The sequence below is a fragment of the Poecilia formosa genome, unplaced genomic scaffold, assembly GCF_000485575.1.
Source record: "Poecilia formosa unplaced genomic scaffold, Poecilia_formosa-5.1.2 Scaffold14, whole genome shotgun sequence".
Taxonomy (NCBI): domain Eukaryota; kingdom Metazoa; phylum Chordata; class Actinopteri; order Cyprinodontiformes; family Poeciliidae; genus Poecilia; species Poecilia formosa.
The window spans coordinates 3,229,428-3,250,296 of NW_006799953.1; the positions used below are offsets into that span (position 1 = coordinate 3,229,428).

The 20,869-nt window shown below is 38.7% G+C and overlaps 1 protein-coding gene across 6 annotated transcripts in view; it reads right to left on the reverse strand.

Annotated features, from left to right (window-relative positions):
• Positions 1–20,869, reverse strand: part of LOC103133935 (unconventional myosin-XVIIIa) — a 106,982-nt gene that overhangs the window by 15,070 nt on the left and 71,043 nt on the right. For all 6 annotated transcript variants that reach the window (XM_007545926.2, XM_016668321.1, XM_016668318.1 and 3 more), the window contains 16 exons: positions 15,585–15,728; positions 15,311–15,400; positions 14,994–15,113; positions 14,787–14,901; positions 13,518–13,645; positions 12,256–12,410; positions 11,405–11,528; positions 11,121–11,321; positions 10,859–10,969; positions 9,451–9,555; positions 9,131–9,277; positions 8,798–8,911; positions 7,774–7,890; positions 6,382–6,465; positions 620–757; positions 48–233 (listed from right to left, as the gene is read on the reverse strand). In XM_007545926.2, coding sequence (XP_007545988.1) covers positions 48–233; positions 620–757; positions 6,382–6,465; positions 7,774–7,890; positions 8,798–8,911; positions 9,131–9,277; positions 9,451–9,555; positions 10,859–10,969; positions 11,121–11,321; positions 11,405–11,528; positions 12,256–12,410; positions 13,518–13,645; positions 14,787–14,901; positions 14,994–15,113; positions 15,311–15,400; positions 15,585–15,728 — 2,079 coding nt within the window. The remainder of the gene's footprint in view (positions 1–47; positions 234–619; positions 758–6,381; positions 6,466–7,773; positions 7,891–8,797; positions 8,912–9,130; positions 9,278–9,450; positions 9,556–10,858; positions 10,970–11,120; positions 11,322–11,404; positions 11,529–12,255; positions 12,411–13,517; positions 13,646–14,786; positions 14,902–14,993; positions 15,114–15,310; positions 15,401–15,584; positions 15,729–20,869) is intronic.

Genomic DNA, 20,869 nt, shown 5'->3' on the forward strand with positions numbered 1-20,869 from the left:
AGCGCATTTGAGTACAGGTGAGGTTACCAAGGAAGCTAAAACCTTACCAGTTCGTGCTTCTTCCGGCTTGCTTCCCCCTCCTTCTTGGACAGCTCAGCCATTTCTTCTTTCATGTCTCTTATCTGTCTCTGCATGCGCTTATTCTGCTCCTTCTCCCTGTTTTCTGCTGTGATGCGTTGGTTTTTCTCCTCAGTCATCTTCTCTAGGTTCTCCTTCAGACGGCCCACTAGGCTCTGGCAAGCAAACGATAGGAACGTGGTTAGCACAATGTTCTGACTTAACAGCAAATATATTAGTTGCTAATATATTTGAATACATTGAGAAAACGTTGACTTTATATAATAAAGCACATAATGGAAAACTTTTAATGTTTGCATTTATAAATGACGATTTAATAGATATGTTTCAAATATGCCATCAGCACCTTAAAAAAAAATCAAGAATGCATTTGTTTGTACTGCACATTGCTTTACATACTAATCAAAATATTATTTCCTATTAGATGCATTTCCTACTTTCAGTGTAACGGGTTATGTGAAGCGTGCTATACCACAGCTTACTGGAAAAACAACATAATTGTTTCTTATAAAATTTAGTCAAATTTCTAGGAGCATCTCACCTCCAAGCGCTTAATTTGAGTCTTCTCATACTCCAGCTTAGTCTCCAGCTCGCGGATCTTTGCCTCCTGGCGGCTCACGAGCGACTTCTCCACCATGGACTGTTCTTGGAACTCTAACTGGCTCTGGAGTGAATGGAGCTGGAAGGATATCACACACCAGGCAGATACGTAAATATTCAAAGTCAGTTTCTGAGGAGCAATAGTCGCTGCAAACTTCCTCCTTATTTATCGGCCTCTTTTTGTGAGGTATTTAAACATTAAGAGCAAGTCTTGATCTTTAAATCTTCTAAAATAGATTGCCGTTTACTTTTTCACCCAATTTGAGTTAATTTATTCTGTTTTGGTAAATATAAATAAGATGCATCCAGTATGAATAATGAGTTTGAGATAAGCCTCCACTCTACCTAAAATGGTCAAAAAAAAAAAAAAAAAAAAATAAAAAAAAAAAGCTTGTGGTTCAGGCTGAGTAACAGTGAGTCACGGTAATTTCACAGGCTTTGAAAGAGGCTTCAGCTTCATGCAAAGCACGTTTGTTCTATCTAAATCCTTTTTTCTTCCATGACTGATAAAAGGAAGATAGACACGTCACAACAAAACTGGCCCGAAAGGCAGCAGGGCACCTAATGAGGGACTTCTGCATCTAAGACAAGGAGGATTTGGAGCTCTCCTTTGATATTTCTAAAGAAGCCAGATTTCCCTCCTACTGGGAATGAGATAACCACTTCAAGGTCAGATGCTTTAGATAACAATCAGTGCCTACTCTGGCACATTTTAACAGTGGCTTGCAGCCCGCTGTGCATCTTAAGTGTAGCCAGAAATATTCTGAAGGGTGGGCCTCGAGTGGCTTCAGCTCACGTAAATTTTAATAAAGCAGGAATGCGCTACGGTGTTCGGGAGTGGCAGAAGCTACACACTGTTTTTGCAGCAGATGGTTGCATTTGTTTAATCCAGTGCAGATCCATCCACTCATCAGCTACACCCGCATTATCCTGTACAGAGTCGCAGGGACACTGGTTTCTATCCCAGTTGGAAGTGGGGGAGAGGAAGGGATGCCAGTCTTCGGCAGACAGAGCCAACACTCGCAGAAAATAAAACAACCATGCATGGTGACCCGCTACTATGGTTAAAAATGATCAAATAAGCAATGTTTGTGTGTTATGATGAGATAACGTAATGACGTCTAACCAGGGTTTGGCCCATGTAAAGGCTTGGACTGGTTACCAGTAATACGTTGTCAACAGTTTCAACAGGGTGTTCTGCCTGAAACAATAATCTATAATAAAATAAAAAAAGAAATTAACAGAGCTTGCTACAAACCTTTCATAAATAGTTAAATTGCATCTTTTTTTATTAATTGTAAAAACACGAGTCTGTTTCCTGGATGCATTGTGGGATAAGTCTATACATTGTCATTTCTCAATAATCTCATATAAATATGGGAAGTTATGTGGAGTACTACTACTACTACTACTACTACTACTACATCTAATCACATATTTTTAATAATTTAATTTCTGCTGTTGGCTTTCTTGTTGGTAATAACACATTTTGTTCATCTTTTTAACACATTTTAGGAAACCCATACTAATTTTGGTAGCCATGATAAATGTGTTCACAACAATATTAATCTGGAATTTTCAATACTTCACTGTCCAACCTGAGTTTTTCAGAGTCATTTGAAACCTGCTTCCAACAACGTCCAGTGACGAAAGCATGAAATGCGTACAAACAATGTGGCGCCCAAACTAGCATTGACAGACTAGTGAAACCATGATATTCAATAAGAGCAGAGAATCTTGAATTGTTGGCATGCTACTGTTTGAGTAAGCCCAGTAGAAGAGGCTAGTGTATTATTACATATACTATTTTATTTCTAAATTTACAGCATTATCTTAAACTCTTTCACACTTTTATCAAATAACATGCACACAATGTATTTTACTAGGCTTTTATATAATTAGACAAAACAAAAATAAACTACTTTAAATCAAAACATTTATATGGTTTTCTTACCTCTTTACCTAAAATAAATAAATTAATTAAAAATATCAGAACAAAATGAGCTGAGCACTTAGATTCACACTCCTTCACTGTGATATTCCAAAACAGAAATACGTTTTCTGAAGGCGACAACGTTTTTATTTACCATTAGCTTAATTGTGAAAATTGTAAAAGGTTGATAAGTGGGCTGTTTTTTTTATGTTAAGCATGAAAATTACTTTAAAACGTATATGTATATAAATATTCTCTTCTGCAAAAAATGGATATATATGCAAGACTGAAAAGTAAGAAAAATAATGCCTCCAGAAATGTCATCTTTGTCATTATGAAGGCTGCATTGACAGGGGGTAAAATTACTTCCTCAGGCAGTTTAAAGGCATACAGGAATGTTGGTGGTTTTGCAGTTAAACTAAATTCAGCTTCAGCAGCTCAGAAGAAATTCATTTTACAACATCGATCCATCAGCTAAGAAAATTCCCTTGCATTAATATATGTCACACCTAACACCAGAAAGGTTATCCTCTGAGCAAATGGTACTCCATTAGGGAAACATGATAAAAGCTCTATTATAAAAACAGGCCTAAATCAGATGCATTAACCTTTTTACCATATGAATCTACACTTATTCAGAGCCTCAACCATTAGCTAACACCTCACAGGATCCAGCAATTTAACCAATCAGCTCAAAGATGGGACAAATCAGATAAAACCACTGTAGCTCCACAATTTTTAAATTCAAATAAAAAAAAGCTTTTTGTTGGTGAGCTGTAAAAACGACGGTTGCTCAGTATGTTGCAGGAGAACAAGAAAAGAAGATCTGCAGCAAAATACAGCTCTGATGAGGCTAACATGCTGATGTGGAGTCAGTAACCTGTGACCCTTGGATTTCTGGATGGTTACTCCGAAGCCAGCCATCTGTTGGTTCTTGAAATATTCAAATGAATAAGTGAAAATTGTGACCGTTCTAATGATGCAGGAGAAGAAAAAGGTCAAAGGATGACAGGATTCAGTAGCAGTCATCCTCTCACTGACGTTGGGTCACAGGAATAGGTTTATGAGCAGATCTGGGTCTAAATAACAACAAAGAGGCAGGAAACATCCCAGAAAGGTTTTCAAATTTAAACAAGGAGACAATTATTTAGATAATCAAATTTTACAGCTGTTTAAAGATTATTAACAATACATTCTTCAGTTCACATAAATAATCCTAGAACCAATAAACAGGTCAATTTATCAGTGTGTCATTAAAACACAAGTTTTGGTAGTTTTGAATTTTGTCTCTTCAATAGCTTTATTATTATAAGTCGAATGCATTTTTACGACACTTTAGATTAAATCACGTTTAAGGCATGTTTTAGTGTGTGACTGCCAAAATATTCAACAGCTAACAATCCTGGGCACCAAGCAAAGTAAAACAATATATTTTCTTGGTTTGAATACTTTAGGAGAAAATTTAGGACAAAGTAATTATTAATAATATTATGTCTGATGAGTCTCTAGCTATTTATGCCATTTGATTCCAGACTAAAAAACAAAATTAAATCAAGAAAAATACAGATGTGATGAATAAAAAGAATGATGTAAAAAGTTAAATGGTGGGTGAATCTGTAATTAAAATGAACGCAGACACACAGAAAAGCACATCACCTCTTCACGTATCATAAGCTGGGTTAAAGCAAGCAGAATTATTTCTCCAGCAGCATCTTGTTTCCAATCCTGTTCCAGCCCATTATTGATCACTGATCTCATTCTTCTCAGAACCCCCCTGCATGCTCAATAACCAATTTCTCCTCAATCGAAAGTCTGCATGTTCTGGAGTATTGCCAAAACTTGTTATAGGGCTACATTATGTCTCTCACCACCGTTCATATTACAGTCATCTAAAGGATCCAGCAAGACATTCATTAAAAAGTATTAGTCAGGCTGCATATAGTCTACATCAGCTTTTTTCCCCCCCAACCCATCCTACAGTGCTCTGCTGTGTTTCTTTGTCAGATTGTTCATCAGAAAGCAATTACGAACAACTTCATAATTCAGAAAAGATTCATGTTGTTTATTTTGCAAGTTGTCTCCTTTTCAGCCTAAATGTAAGCACGTCCAAAAAACAAGAAAAAAAGACAATTATCAGCATCAGTGAGGTGTTTAAAAATTAAGTCAGGAGAAGCACAGAGATGTAAGAAGCTACTTAAAAGGAAGCCATGTAGAGACACATCCATGATTCATTCAAGAACTGCACAGATTTCGCTAGCCCCCATTAAGTCACATATCTCCTTTTTCTTTTCCTTCACTTCTTTGATATCTCTGCTATTCCCCGTGAACTTTAGCATGTTAGCACTAAAATCCATATGAAAGGTAGCACAAGTCCATTCAGCTGGCCAAATCTGTTACAGGCAAAGTGGGGTCAGGATACCAAAAATTTGCATCTAAATAGTTATTTGCAATAGTAATACTGCACAGCTTGAAAATGCAAGGACAATTTGCGGTTATTATAAGAAAAAGAGTAAAACATAGTCCAAAGTTGTTCCTTTTTATTCTTTTGTGCTTGAAACTTCAAGGGAAGACTCTATATTAAGAAAGTACTAACTCTAGAAAATATACAGAGAAGGCTGCTTCATAGATGCTAGTTATGCTAAGCTGTGTGAATTCCTACGATAAGATGCTAAAGACTGTTTATTGTCAACTCTGTACTCATTTTCATATCATTTAAAGGGTAAATTCCTGATTTAAAGAGCCAGACCTTGCTCACAAATGGATTTAAGTCACCTTAAACTAATTTAATTGATGGTTGCAGAAGGAGGCCCAACAAAAAAAAAAAAAACCCTTTTGAACGCTCCACTAATATTATCCTTTGTTATAGTTCTTAAGGATAATTCAAAAATAAACGAAGACTTTTATCGGCAGCTCAAAGCTTTGAAAAGCCACTGCATAAAACAAAAGACATAAGGTATTGTCTATAAACACAGTGGGCTCCATGTCCAATCAGACCTACAGGTTAAAGATTGTGTATCAAAACATAATGGGATTAATAGAAAGTAGCGAGCATCAGGCGGCCTTGTGAATAGGCGGCCCACTGGTTCCAGCAAAAAAACAGTTTGACATTTAAAAAGTGACTCAACTGTGAACGACAGTAGCAAGGGCCTCTTTGATATGTGTGAGAGTAGAACAACACTTTTTTTTTTCTTCTTAGCTGACTGAAATTATCATAACGCACAGGACCAATACTTGTTTGTGTTGTTTTTGTTATGTTCCGTTATCGCATTTCATTTCTGTAATAGCCGAGTCTCGATAGAGAAAGCACTTCTCATAGCACTGGTTTCAAATTACCACTTTTCATTTAGGGTTCTTGTGTTTTCGAATCAAATTATCCTAAAAACACGAGATAACTCCCCGAGACTGAAGTGGTGAGGTCGTGTTGGCAGACAATTATTGAAAAAGCCTTGAATGAGTCCTTTAATTTCTCCAGCGTAATGGTTTGCTGACACATGCCTTCGCTGTATATGAGAACGGAGAGGCGAAAGAACAGTTTCCCACATTGGCTGTGAGTTTTCACAGATTTGTACTATTTACATGTAGATTGCATTTGCACTTTTCAGTGGAAAAAAAACAAAAGAAAACGCCATAGAAACCAAGCATTCGTGGTCATAATAATCAGTGGTACTCTCAGAAAAGCTGAAGCATAATCAGAGAGAAGTGCTGAGGCAGTGAGCAGGTTCCCCAGAGACTGCTGTGCAGATGCTTATGAATACTACTTTTTACTGTACCTTTTCTTGGATTTCCTGCTTCTCCTTTGTGGCTTCTTCCAGCTGGGCCTGCAGGTCACTGATCTGGCTCAAGTCCCTCGCCGACTACATCACACCAACGCACAATGCAGACAAACGCAACAGAAAACAACAATCACTTTTAAACGAATGATTAAACAAGAAAGGATGAGTTTCGAGTGGCTTGGAAATGTTTCAATTATCTTGCATCAAAATTAGTTTTCATGTTAATGGCTCGTGAACACAGCAGGTTCAACTAAAATAATTTGTCATGTGGTTTTGATGTAGAGCAGATCTCTCTGATTTGAAAGCACATGCTGCGTCGGAAAGAAAATATGTCCTCGACACAGAAGCCGCACTGCAGAAAAGAAGTGGCTTTAGAAATGTAATGTCTAATTTTTAAACCAGATGGTCGATAAGTGGTGCAACTAAAGACATAAGTATGGTGTACATTTTAGATCATTCTCATGTCTCAGGAAAATATTATCGCACAAAAGAAAAAATGCTCAAAGACGAATAATGGTTTCTAGAAACCAATGACTGAACCATATACCAAAGGGACTCAGACTAACCTAAACAAAAACAAGACTATAAGCCGTTAGAAAAAAAAATCTTCTAAAATAAATGGATTAAACTAAGGGCTCGTTTTAAGCAACACTTGGCAATGGAGAACGTCAAGGTTGTGGTTTTGTGTGATGTTTTGACAACAATAATTGTTGCCGTTTTGTTTAGTGAAATTGATCAGGTCACATTTTTGTCTTCTGATAATGTGGTATTTTTATTCAAGATTTTTTTTTTGTACCCAGAGAATCTGTTTAAACTAGATCAAAAGCTGATAGATCCAATGTGATTATATCAGACTGAAAGTAAACACCATCTAACTAGCCCACCTGACGTAAAAGAGCAGCAGACTAAATGCTAACAGACTGACTGGCATCTGACAAAACTGATTTGGGCAAAAGGCATCAGACGAAACAGATGCAGACCAAATGGACAGACAAACTGCTGTCTGAAAAAAGCCTTCGCATCAGAAAGGATTCCAACCAAGTGCTCCAACATATAACAGATGCATTCGAAATGGACACAAACAAAACATCATTGGACCGAATGCATATTTGTTCTGGTGGTGGGTTTTTCTTTTTTTTTTTTCTTTTTTTTTAACCAGATGGTGTGTTGTCCGACTTGATTTGGTCTGGTCTGCTTGACTTTAGTGCACTTTTTCTCTGTTTGTTTTGACTAATTAGCGTTGATATTTCCCAGACCTCAACCTGTGCTAATTTGTAGACCGGTCATAAATCTTTTCATGGCCAGTTTCTTAAGAATACTACCGGTGTTTGCGGTGACATTTCAAATCCATTCAAACAGATGATTGAAATTTCTCAAAGGCTCAGCTACCTGTGCAACTGCTGCTTTGTGCTTCTTCATCAATTCATTCATGTCTTCCTGATCCTCCTCCATGCGAGACTGCAAGTCGTTCTTCTCTCTCTGCAGTCGGCTGACCTGCTCCTCCAGCTAAGTGACAAACGGACAGAAAAACACACCTTAGCACAAAATGTCAGGATTTATTCATGAGCTATTAAATATGATAAACGGTGATTAGCCAAAGCCAGAGCAGTCCCAGAGTTTCATCTCCCTGCTTTGAAACACAGTCTTGTCAGGGTTCTGGCTAGAGGATGACACCAATTGGAGATAATCAATTGGCTCATTTAGGCCAGGGAAAGTGCAGTGTGTGCAGCGTACTGGCGATGTCCTATTTGGAGTTTCAGCTGGTAAAACGCCAGTTCTCAATATGAATTCTCTAATCTAAAACATTTGCGAGATCCTCCCTTGCCATAAATGTAGCAATTAAAAACCAAAACGGAGACACACAGCACACTGTGCGTCATCCCAAGAGACACAAATATCCTCAGTCTATGAGTCGAAAATGTAGGAAGAAGTCTCGTGAGACAGCTATTAATGAGCAGACTGCGAAACAAAAAAAAGAAAAACATTCAGCAAAGCTCATTTAACCATTAGAGCAAAATGTTCAAATCAGACATATGCCAAAGGGCGTTTATTATTTTAATATCCCAGCATGGCCTCTTGTATGCATATAAATGAGAACCCTGCTGCAATTTGAAGAGTGAGAATTTGATATGCACAGGCCCTTAAGTAATTACACATTGTTGTTTCTGGGGGGTTTTCCTCATTAGAAAAGTGAATTAAAAAAAAAACCACACCAGTACAGAAAAAAGCTTCAGTTATGTGAAGAAAAACAGTGTAGGCACTAATGGGTCAAAATGTAAACAGTGTTAATTACTTTTTGGATAAAAAAAGCATTTTGTGTTGGATATAAACTGAAAACCAAGCTAAAGTGCTATTAGTTGGAACATACACTCAATTATTCCACTGTGTAAAAGAAAAAGATGTGAAAACTCACCGCCATCTTGGTTTTGACCACATCTTCCATTTGAATATGCAAATCTTCAATTTCAATCTCAATGCCCTTTCGAGCTTTCACTGCTGCTGCACAAGTAAACTCTGACTCCTCCAGCTGCGAGGCACAGCGGGAAACGTGCAGGAAGGAAGCGAAGGACAAACGTTAGTGGGCCGAGATCAAGAATCCCTGCTGGATATGATGAAGAATTTCTTCACTGTTACAATTTCTATACTCTGAAAAGCCTCTTTTGTTCAGTTATTTTTGTCACTTATTAAAGGCTACAGTACTGTCATCTTTTGAATTAGAAGCAAAACGATCCCCAGGAGGACATACTTGATTTTTGAGCTGGACAATCTCCCTTTTGCTGGGGGCGTTGCTCTTCAGGTGGTCCAGCATGATCTGTGCATCAGCCAGAAGGACTTTTGTTCTCTTCAAGTCTTTCTTTAGCCTCTTCTCTGTCTCCACATCCCTCTGGCTAACCTGAATAACGAATCACTCCTCTGTAGTTATTACTATTACACATGACCATCTCGCCTCCATCTAAACTTAGAGCACCTCTCAGGGCTCAAAAGCATTTTATTTCCAATCAAGACAAGTGGCCCACGTTTAAATCGCACACACTTTGCCGCACAGGCAAAGAGCTAAGGCAGTACCTGGTCCTGGGCAATCAGAAGCTTGGACTCCAGCTCCCGTTTTTCACGCAAGACTTTCTGCTTGTCGTCGTACTCCTCCTCCAGCTGCACCTCCATCTGTTTGAGCTGCAGGACACAACAGTGTCAAAAACGCAGGGAACGAATATCAGTTAAAGTCACACATGCATCATGACCTATCTTGTTAGACGTCACTGTTTCGGGCTGCAAACAGTTACTGGCATCTGACAAAATATGTTCTTCTGTTTGTAAACCACTTTTATTATAGACACAGATGTTTTTACAAAAGTATTCACACCACCACACTAAGTATTCAACCACAAACCTCTACGTATTTTATTGGGAATTTGTGATAAAGTCCAACAAAATTACAAAGTGAATGGAAAATTATGCAAATGCTGTTTTTTGTTTGTTTGTTTTGATTTTACAAATAAACAGTAGAAAACTGTGGCCCACGTTTGTATTTAACCCCTTTCACTCCAATATCCCTGAAAAAAAAATTCAGTGCACCCAAATGCTTTCAGAAGTCACCTAAATGGCACATATTTAAGTTTCAAGTGGTTCATTTTGTAGTTAGCTTCAATCATAAAAAAGAACAAAAAAAAAAGGCCACTATAGACTTTCTTTTTAAGTCAATGAATAAATCAGTTACAAAGGTTTGATGGACATTTTGATTAATTCTCACAGATGTTCTCCATCCAATGTGACAGCCATTTGAAAAAGAATGGGCATACATTTCAGTCTTTTGTAAGGCAAGATAACTTTGCTTATATAGACACATTTCCAGCAACAAGGCAGTTCAAAGTGCTTTGAATAATATAAAAAGCTGGAAAAGCAATAGCCTGAAAGATTTGCTACTGTAAGTGCAGTTGGTAGATGTTAACTCAAGGGTCTGACTACAAATGCAAACAATGTGTATAAGATTTGTACTTTAGTTAATATTATGTAAACCGTGCATGTTTCTTTCATGTCCAACACAATGTCTATAATGTGTTGTTTGATCAGGTATAAACCCAATAAAATATATTGAAGTTTTTTTTAAAGAAATAAAATGGAAAAAAGATCAAGAGCTGCAAACACTTTTGCAAAGCCCTGTACATCCATCCAGCAAGGTTACTGAAAAACATACAGATCTATCATCACTTGGTTCTCGATAATGTCACAAATCTTTCATCTTTTGCATGACAAATAATGCAAAATTATTTTTGCTTCCGTTTCAAAGACAAAAATTAGTGAAAGGATCTATAAACATATGCTGGACTAAATACAATGAACTTGTGATTCATTTGTCAACATCAGTGTCTGTTTCTCTGTGCTGCTTTAAACAGGCATGGCTAATTGATAGCTTAGAGAAGAAAGAATGTGAATAAGAAAAATTAATGCACAAAGAGTGAAAATGAGCAACGCCTACCTTCTTACTGCACGACCGCCTGATTTCCTCCACCTCTTCATCCTTGCTCTCAATCTCTTTGGAGTGGGTCTGCCGCTGCCTCTCCATCTCCATCTCAAGTCTCAGCTTAGCCTGAGAGCAAGATAAGGACATGCATTGCAGCTTGTGACATAAGATGTATGGAGGCGATATTAGCAAGAATTAATAATTTTTGGAGTAGTTTCATGTTTCGGAAAAGTGAAATTTCTGAAAGTAAGTCTCAAAACTACAGAAGCACGTATACCTGCTCCAGCATTTGGATTGATCCCGCCTGCTCATCCAACTCCTCTTCCTGATCGTTCACCTTCGCCTCAAGGTCGTGAAGCTGCTTCTTTAACTTAGCCAGAGAGGCCTCGTCCTTGGACTCCTGGGAGGACAGATCCTGCAGCTCTGCCTCCAGTTGCTGCACTTTCACATTTGCGGCGCACAGTTCTGTGTCCTTGTCCTGCGGACGAGAGGCACACAGTAGAAGTTCGACGCCGGGGCTACAGCATATCACTCAGAGACCAGGAGAAAGAGGAAGCTTACCTGCAGCTGCTGGCGGAGGTTAAATATCTCACCGGTCATGATGTCTTTCTCGCGAGCCAGTTTCTCCCGCTGACTCTTTTCTCTTTGTACCTCATCCTGAGCCTGGTTCTGCTCCAGGTCAAATCTGGGGCACATACAAGCAGATGATTAAAAAACTCTGAACTGCATGCACTATGATATACAACTTGAATGCACAAAAAATATCATTGGGAAAAAAAACCCTAAGTCATTTCAAATATTAATACAGGACAAAAATCTTGCTGTTAATCTACTGATGACATGGTGAGACAGTACACTGAGAGCCAGTTCTGTAAAAATGTATTTCCCTTTTGTCTACAAATGACATTCACATTCAAAGACTCACATTTCACTTTATCTCTCTCTAACACTTTTCCTTCCATTGGCTAAAAATTTCCCCATGACATTCAGTCGTCTCCGAAATGTTTTTTTTTTTTTTCCCAACATCCTAACAGCCAGAAACACTTATTGTTAGTGAACTTAACAGCTAAGTGTTTCCTGCTGACAGCTCGTCGTAATTCCCTGTATTTCCCTCTGAAGTGCAGCTGAAAATAATTTCACCCACAGAGCATCTTCAATTAGCCACAGGGGAGAGATCACATTATACCACAGCGATAGCTTCTTAAGTGCTTAAAGTCTAAGTCATTTTCTCCACTAATGCAATTCTGCAGATTACCGACCATCCCAGCCACTATTTGAATTACAGAAAACTTGGGCATTATGTGAGCGGGCCATCACGTTGGGCAATCCCGGGAAAGAGCGGAGCTCGAAATTCTCTGAGATGTGTGTTGGTAATTAAAACACGGAAGAGGCGAAGCACATTTGAGACTGACTTCCTCTGTTTTTTCTCCAAATCGTGGTTGCGGCTCTGCAGGCCTTCCAGATGAAGCTTGGTGTCCTGCAGCTCGCCAGTCAGCTTTTGGCACTTCTTCTTCAGCTGCTGCACAGAGCGCTGCAGATCCTCATTATCTGTCTGCAAATCAGCCAGCTGCAGTGTGAACACACAGAAATATTAGCACAAATATTCTTTTTTGATAGCACTATAGGTATCACCGTGAAATACATTAATGGACTTTAAATAGAGATGCACCCATAAATTAGGAAGCTGGAACTGCATGAATTTGGGCTTGACCACTTCTGACTGATGAAAAACCACTCCTGGCAAATTTAGATATAAACTTATTTTCAATCAACCAATAAGTTTACATCTGATGTGAAATAAAACACTGAAAGGGAGTATCAATTCTTGGGAAAAAATTTTAGAAAATATATATTTTTTTTAAATACAGGAAGAAAAATTCAAAATATTTTTGGTAAATTGTACTTTTTAAATGGTTTAAATTGTACTTTCAAAATGTATTTTTATTCACATTTTTAAAATGTGACAAAAATCATTGTAAAAGTCGTCATTGATATATATAAGAAAAATCTTCCCATTACATGCTCAGCAGATTTTTGCATATTTTTACTAGTGTATTTGCCTTTCATCTTAGTCTTTGAAGTTGCAACGCCTCGTTGCCATCACCCTAACCTTTCGCTCCTTCCACTGATTCTCCATCAGACTCAGGTTCCACAGAAACGTGTTGGTAAAATTCAAAGATCACTTTAAGACTAAACATACCTGGGTATGAATGATTTGTGGTCTACATATGTGCAAACCACTGTTTTGCAAGCTGTGATTACTGCTAAGACAGAACTAATGACTAATTTAAGACACTAAAGAGAGTTCGCAATGCCAATGGAAAGGTTTTCTTGGTTCTTATAAAACACTGTTTACAGCAAGCGCTCTCTCACTTACATTACCTGATGTTACCTTTAGTATCATCTTTAATAATTAATAATAGCTAAGGGCAGAATAGGCTAACACTATTATTTTCCAAGCCGTTTTTATGTCTTCTCACATCAGAGTCTTTGATAAGGAATCAGAATCAGCTAAAATCAGTACTTGCAGTTCAAAGTTTCAGATAATCCGGAGATCAGAAACTGGCCACAAAATTGTATTAGGTGCATCTCTAGGTTTAAAGATTACTGTGAATCAATGCCGCACATTAGAATAGACAAAGTCACATGAGGAGGCATCATTATTCTTTCTTGCCTTTCTCTCAACTTGTCTTTTGCTCTGCTGTTCTGTCTCCAGCTTGTCATCAAACTCCTGCTGGAGTTTCTTTTTGGTGAAGTCCATTTCCCGAATGGCTCGATTGTATTTTATCCGCCACTCGCCTCCTAGAGAAAAAAGGCGCTCAGTTCAGAAAATGTCTTTGTGACATTTTGGGTGTCTCCCGCGTTTAATGCAGGCCTAGCGGGGGTACACAGCAAAAAGCGGCTCAAAAGCTCAGATTTGATGGACGCTGTGGATTATCGAGTGCACTGTACTGGCTCAGATGGTTATCGCATTCAAGGACCGACATAATATAATCCTTCAGGAAATAAAGCTTCTTTCATCAAAACATGACCTTACGAGGTCAAAAAATTCCACAGGAAACTACAAAGCAGCCTTTGCGTTTCAACCATAATCTTGAATAAACCTCAGGTAAGAATTCTGAGCTCACAACAATAGCTGTAAGAGAAGAACACATCTAAGTGGCACTTTCCGCAGTTCTTCGCCGACCCTAATTCTGGAGCTGTCACAGGCTATCAGAACTAAAACAGCGGCCAGGCAGGCATTCAGGTTCAGGTTCATTTCCAAGCCTTATCATTTCTGAGGCTGTCCATTTCTCCTTCACATACCAACACGGGCTCCTCCATTAGTGCTGCTCATTAGCATATATATAGCATAATGACAACTTGCAGGGCCACCAGCTCTGATCCCAACGATTACTTTCTCATTCATCTAAGAATTCTGATATGCTCTGTAATGGCTTGTCTGCTGAGGTGGGTTGAAGGGGGCGGTATTGCATGGGGGGAATAAAGCCCCATAGACAAAAAGCTCTCAGCAGGCGCTCCATTTTCTTGCAGAAAAGGGGGGGGACACCAATCAGTGGCCATTAGTTGTATGCCTGGGAGTGAACATCTTAATCCGCAAGCCGTAAACCCAAAACTTGGGAAATATCCTCAGCAGTACTTTGCAAAAAATGTATTACTGCCACGTTTCCTGCTGTAACAGTCGAGCAAAGGACTCATTCCTGCAGCTACAATTAGTGTAGGGGAAATTTTCAAACTGCGATTCAGTATTTATGTTACTGACCTGAGCTGACATGCCCATTAGGGAGGTTTAGTCAGGCTGCTGCTGGTGTCAAAAGTACAATCAATTAGGGCATTTGAAATAAATGCTTTAAAAAAGCCTTGATTCTGTTAGCAGAGAGGGCCCTGACTGCATGAGAAATCCTTAAACTTATCTTCAAGGCCAGTTTTGAGTTCAACTAACCGGAATCGTCGTCATCGTCCAGCTCTCCGTTGAGCTCGGACGCCTTTGTGAGACGTGCTTCCATGAGCTCCATCTCCTGTGACTCCATTTGTTTTTTCATGGCATCAAACTTAACCTGTAATGCAGTAATTAAGTCAAGATTGAAAAAGAGTTAGTAAGGGGAAAATGGACTGTGTTTCATGTCTTTTTTTTTGTTTGTGCATGTGCCTGCAGGTCCTTCATGTCCTTCTCCAGGCGGAGTCTCTCTGACGTTTCAGTTTCCAGCAACTGGGAAGCCGACTCGCTGGTGCTCCTCTCGTCGGCGAGCTCAGCCAGCAACTCTGAGATCTGTTCACACACAAGAAGTGGCATACAACCCGTGAGAGGAACGGCTGCAGTGTGCTCACACTGCAGACTCTTATGCAAGTTGCTGATCAATTTTTTTTTTTTTTTTTTTTAGCCAGAATGAAAAAGGCGGCAAGACTCCACCACAAATCTCAAACACGGTGCTCCCCGAAAGCCGTGACAAAGACAAAGAGACCCACCCTGCTCTCCAATCGATCTGTGTTCAGTCTCAATTCACTCCGCTCTTTCTCCACTCTCTCCAGCTTCACTTTCTGCTGCTGTATCTCCTCCTGGAGCACAGATCACAGCGGTAGATTTTTACACGTCATGCTACGAGTAAATTGTGAATTATTAAGTCATTCAGGACGTGTGAAGGCGTGCCAGGTGACGCTGTTTAGATAGTGAAATCAGGCTGTGCAATTGAACAGAATCTGTAGGGTGAGTAGGGGGAAGGTGATAGAGAGGCTTGCTCACGTCTTTGCTTCGCATCTGCTCCTCGGTGAGCTGGACTTTAATGAGAGGCTGAACTGTACTGAAGAGCTTCCACCAAGGCCAGTCCTTCACACCACGGTTCTTCTTGATGTTTTTCTGAATGCACCTGATTGCAAGGTCCTGGATCTGAACACATATGGAGAGGCAGTTACCACAGAGACTCGCTAACTTGATTGTGAGCATTTGTTGCACTGGATAAAAATAGAACTGAACAGGCTGGGACACAGGCATTAGTATATAACGCTAGTAACTAGTAACTCGAGATGAAAATCATGTGCATGTTCTTTATATTCGACATGACTCCGGTACATTACACTCAGATGTATCCGACCCAGTTTATCAAGACATTATGTGAGAGATCAACACAAAATACCTCAGTTTCTAAGAGGAAAATGATTTTCATATTTTCCTACAAATAAAAACATTAAGGGGGTGAGGTACATTTGTATTCAGCTCCTTCAAGTCAAAACTATGACGATACAAGTTTTACACGTGAAAATTATGCGCAACATTATTATTCCATTCTTTTTGAAAAACAGTTTAACCTCAGTAGAACTGAAATGAGTCAATTTGACTTTGACTGGGACTGCACTAATATGATCACTCAATAGCTGTGATCACTCAAGGACCTGTTCAGTCCTTTACAAATGTGCACAAATATTTGTCTACGTTCTACTAATGTTGGGAATTTTTGTTTTGTTTTGGAAACTGCTGTTTCCATCAATTAAGAAATTAAAATCACACCTGAATAAAGCTTGTTCATGCAATAAGTCGTTAAAAGTCATGGCAGCAACAGATGTAACCCGTTACATGGAATATCTTCTTTGAGTTGGTGCTCGTCTATCAGCCATCAGAGACATCGGCGTCTTATTCAGGCTTTGGAGTGACAAACCCCTTATAATTAGGAGCAGCTATGTATGCAGCATTTTGGGTAAACTGTAGTCGGTAATTTTACAGAGGAGCTATGAATTCAACACATTCGAATGACACACAATGTTTTATGAGCTGTGCAATGCTGTGAGATCACTGGTGGAGCCAGCTGCAATATGGTCTGAAAAAGAAATCAAAAACAAACCATCAACCTCCTGCTAGTTCTTGACTTTTTTTGTGGTTTTCTCTGGTAGTTGATGGCGTGACTTGTGTGATGTGAAAAAAGCATTTCCACTGCAGTTTTGCAAAATACCTCTATTTCGATATGGCCAAAGTTAGCATGTTTCCATTAAGCTAATTTATTTTTGTAATTTCAATTTGTGCAATTTCCATGGCTAATGGAAACTTCGCTATTGTCCTGCTGAAACAGTTTTTCCTTTTAGGATCCATTTTCTCATAAACTCTGACCGGCTTCCATGTCCCTGTCACATTCCCACAGCATGACACTGCCTTCCATGGTGTGTTAATTCTTTTGCCATGCCTGACCTTTTGCATGTCAGCCAAAAACTTCGATATGGGTATTGTATCACCAGAACTCTTACTTAGACATGTTGTCTGTGTGGGACTTTGTTGTTGTAAAACTAATAGTTATCCTGTTTACAGATTCTATCACCTGTGCTGCAAATCTCTGCAAAGCTCCTTCAGAGTGGCACTGAGGCTTTTCTCTGGTTAATGCTTCTCTTGCCTTGTTTTGGTAGGTTTTCAGTTACACGGAGTTTAAAAAGTGCCCTATGAGACACAACTAAAGGTTGCGATACAGTTTTATAACCCTCGCTTTGTTTTAAGCTTCTCCACAACTTTATCCCTGACCTGTCTTAGTTTGTTACCTCTTTTTTATGAGTCTGTTTGTTCAGTAGAGTTCAAACATTTATTTCCACTATTTTGTGTTACTGCGTCACATTAAAACCCCAACAAAATGCATCTAACTTTATGCTTGTAGTATGAAAAATGTGCAGGGGACGCAATATTTTTCTTTCCCACACATTCTTAATGATTTAATTGCAGAAAAGAAAAGAGAATGTCATAGACAAATAATTAAAAAAAGAATACAGTGGGGCAGAGACATTATAAAACTCATCAACCAGTAATCTCTCGTCCTCAACACTGTTAAACTGAATTCCAGAAACACTGCATCTTTAATGTGTTTGATTGCCTGTTTATAGCCAAGCAGTTATCCCAGGACTTGCCTGCCTCCTCTGGAGAGTTTCCACAGAGTGCGTTCCAAGGCTGGGAGCTAATTTTTGATTAATTAAATCAAACATGTCGGCAGCTCATTCCAAGTATTACACGATTTCCATGCTGCTTATGCATGAGGCTCTCTAGCAGCGGCAGATTATGGGCAAACCCAATTAGAGCAACACAATTCGCAGCATCAGGTACGTTTTGCCCTGAAGGTACTCTCTATAACCAATTAGGATTTGTCACACAGTCAAAGCTTCAACGTGTAACAAAATGCAGCAATTCTCTGGCAGAAGATTTAAGCAGGTTTCACTTGTCATATTTAGTCTAAAAAGAAAGGGAAACAAACAAAAGATTAGGCTCCATGAGCACCATGGATAATCATTCTGGTTCTCATATCAAATTAAGACGGTGTGACAACTGTATGACTGTGCGATGAGTTACAATTGTGAACCAAGATTAAGAAACAAAGCACTCTCAGTCGTGAAAATTGGCACGCAGACCTGGGAATGTATACGCAAGAGAGCAAGCGTGGGTACGAGTGATTTTTCTTTTTTTTTACTGAAAATAATGCCTTTCAAAAAATGACAGCACCTGGAGCTCTATACGACAGATTTTTCTGAAAGCTGCTATAGTTGCTTTTTTTCATAGGCTCTGCCTTAAAAATCAAGAAAGAATATATTCAAATCCAGTCAGAGGCATGCGGCCCCTACTTTGGACATCCAGGCCAGCAGGGGGCGACTGTTCCTCATAAATATCTGGATGCTGGATAGGTTACCGTTTCACTATTTCAAACCTTTTTAGATTTGGTAGGAGCCGTTTGTCACTACTGGATACGTCTCAGTTTGTACTCACCTTGCAGACATTCTATGCTCGCTTTGACAACTGCAAATTGAATGTAATTTTCTATAATCTTATTAAAAGATTATTTGGTGTTGTGAGTCTAATGTATAATATATACCAGCAGCAGGTTATATAAAAATATCCTAGTTTGTTCAGATTTTTTAGGCATAAACTGGCCCAAAAAGGGATTACAAACATAATCTGTTAAAAATATTGAAAAATAAAAAGTCTTCAGAAAATATTATTATATTATTAAGTTAAAGTAAATAAGAGATTTGAGCATATTTATTTCTAGAATTCCCAACAACCCCATTAAACTGAGAAGAAAAATAAACTGGGACATGGGAGGGGGATTGCAGTCCAGATTAAATCAATAAAGTTTGAATTGCTGCTTTAAAAATAACTGATAAAAAAATATTCCTTAGGATAACATTTGCAATAAATACTTTACAGAGTTGACAATAGGACTGAATACATACAGAACATTTTTGCTTATGGTTTGATAGTTATGTTGCATCTCATGAAGCACATTTATTCCTGTAAAAATGTGGATACATTTTGAATTTAAAACTGAGGTCAAATACCTTCCCCCAGGATGGCCCTCGCACCTACCCTGTACTTTTCTACCCCCTTTTATGCACTCTCATCCACTGCTCTTCCCTTTATATCTGCACTGCCACCCAATCACCTCTGACAGAACCTTCCATGTAGCTCATTGTTAGCTTTGACATTGATTGCAATGTTATATCCATATTTGTAGGTTGCTTTTAAAAGTGTCTACCAGATGCATAAACATGATTTAATCTGCAAGCCAACACATGCATGTGGTGCTGATTAGATGCAAAAAAGGCAGAAAAAAGATTTGTAGGGTACCTGAAGGACAACAACCAATACAGTTAGTGCCTGCTGACTTTAAAAATGTCAGGATGTCCCCTTGAGGAGACAGCTGAATGAGTGGGGAGGAAAAAAACAGAGGGTGGAAAAAAAGAAACAAGAAAAAAAATGTGGTTTTGTCATTTTTGTCACATGGGCTTGGCACGGTTTCACAAGGTTAACATGCCAGGAAATATAAATCAAAGAAAATTGGGGCTTCCTGTCACATCTGTATACATCAAGCAGAAAGTGTCTGAGTGGCTTCACCACCGCTCGACGGTAACCGTTCCGGAGGCAAATTGCCATCTAATCTAACTCTTAAGATTGGACAATTCAAATAGCACAAGAGGCTACGGAGCCCTATCAGTTTTTTCCCAGTGATATGAAGGTAAAAGCAAGAGTGCAAAAGGATATTATTGTGCAATAATTATTCAAACATTCAACGGCTGGATGCTCCATAAATATTCACAGGGCATAGGAGGGGAGATGGAAATCAATTCAATAAGCCACCATGGCTGTTTATCTGCTTCTCAACTGTGGTGGTGACTAATTGAATCAAGAATAATATAAACAGGATGGAAATCAAAATTAAAAAATGCCCTTCACAACATCATTGCAAGTAGAGACTGTATCTAACATATATGCATCAGATGAATAGGAATAAATTTGCATGCTGCAATGGTGGAAGCAATGCATAGCAAAACTGTGTGAACAGGGGAAAAAATTTACAGCTCTGGAAAAAAATTTGCAGACCACTGCCCTGAACCCCATTGAAAACCTCATGGTCATTCCACCAAATATTGATTTTTTAACTCCGCCCGAGTTACAACATTGTTGTTTCTACGTGAATATGAACTTGTTTTCTTTGCATTATGTGAGGTCTGAAAGTGCTGCGTCTTTTTCATTATTTTGACCATTTTTCATTTTCTGCAAATAAATGCTAAATTTTTGGATGGAATTTCGGCGACATTGAGGAACAATGTTAAAAATAAAATCAAAGAAACTGATAATGATAAATAGTTCTCTTAATTTTTTTTCCAGAGCTTTATACATATATGCATCAGCCATTGTCTTGATTTTCCTGCAGTCACAACACTTGGTCTACTGACTCAACAGGTATATCCACTGAATACACAACACTCACTTTTATGTTGTAATTAAGTAACTGTCGATATTTCAAAAAGTCTGTTCTGTGACTTGACATGAATTATTAAATACATTTTCTAATTCGAGAAGATGGATGTTGAACTTGGGTCCAGTACATTCTCCTGGATTTATAAAGGGCACCGGCCAGGAAGGCATGTATAGGGTACAGAAGGACATTGAGATCTACTCTCTGTTCAAGGTCTATTTTGGATCTGCTGCAGGAAGAGGACTCTGAACATTGCCAGAAACTCTTCATTAACTTTCTGAAGTGCTTCCATCCGAAACTAAAAATTTAA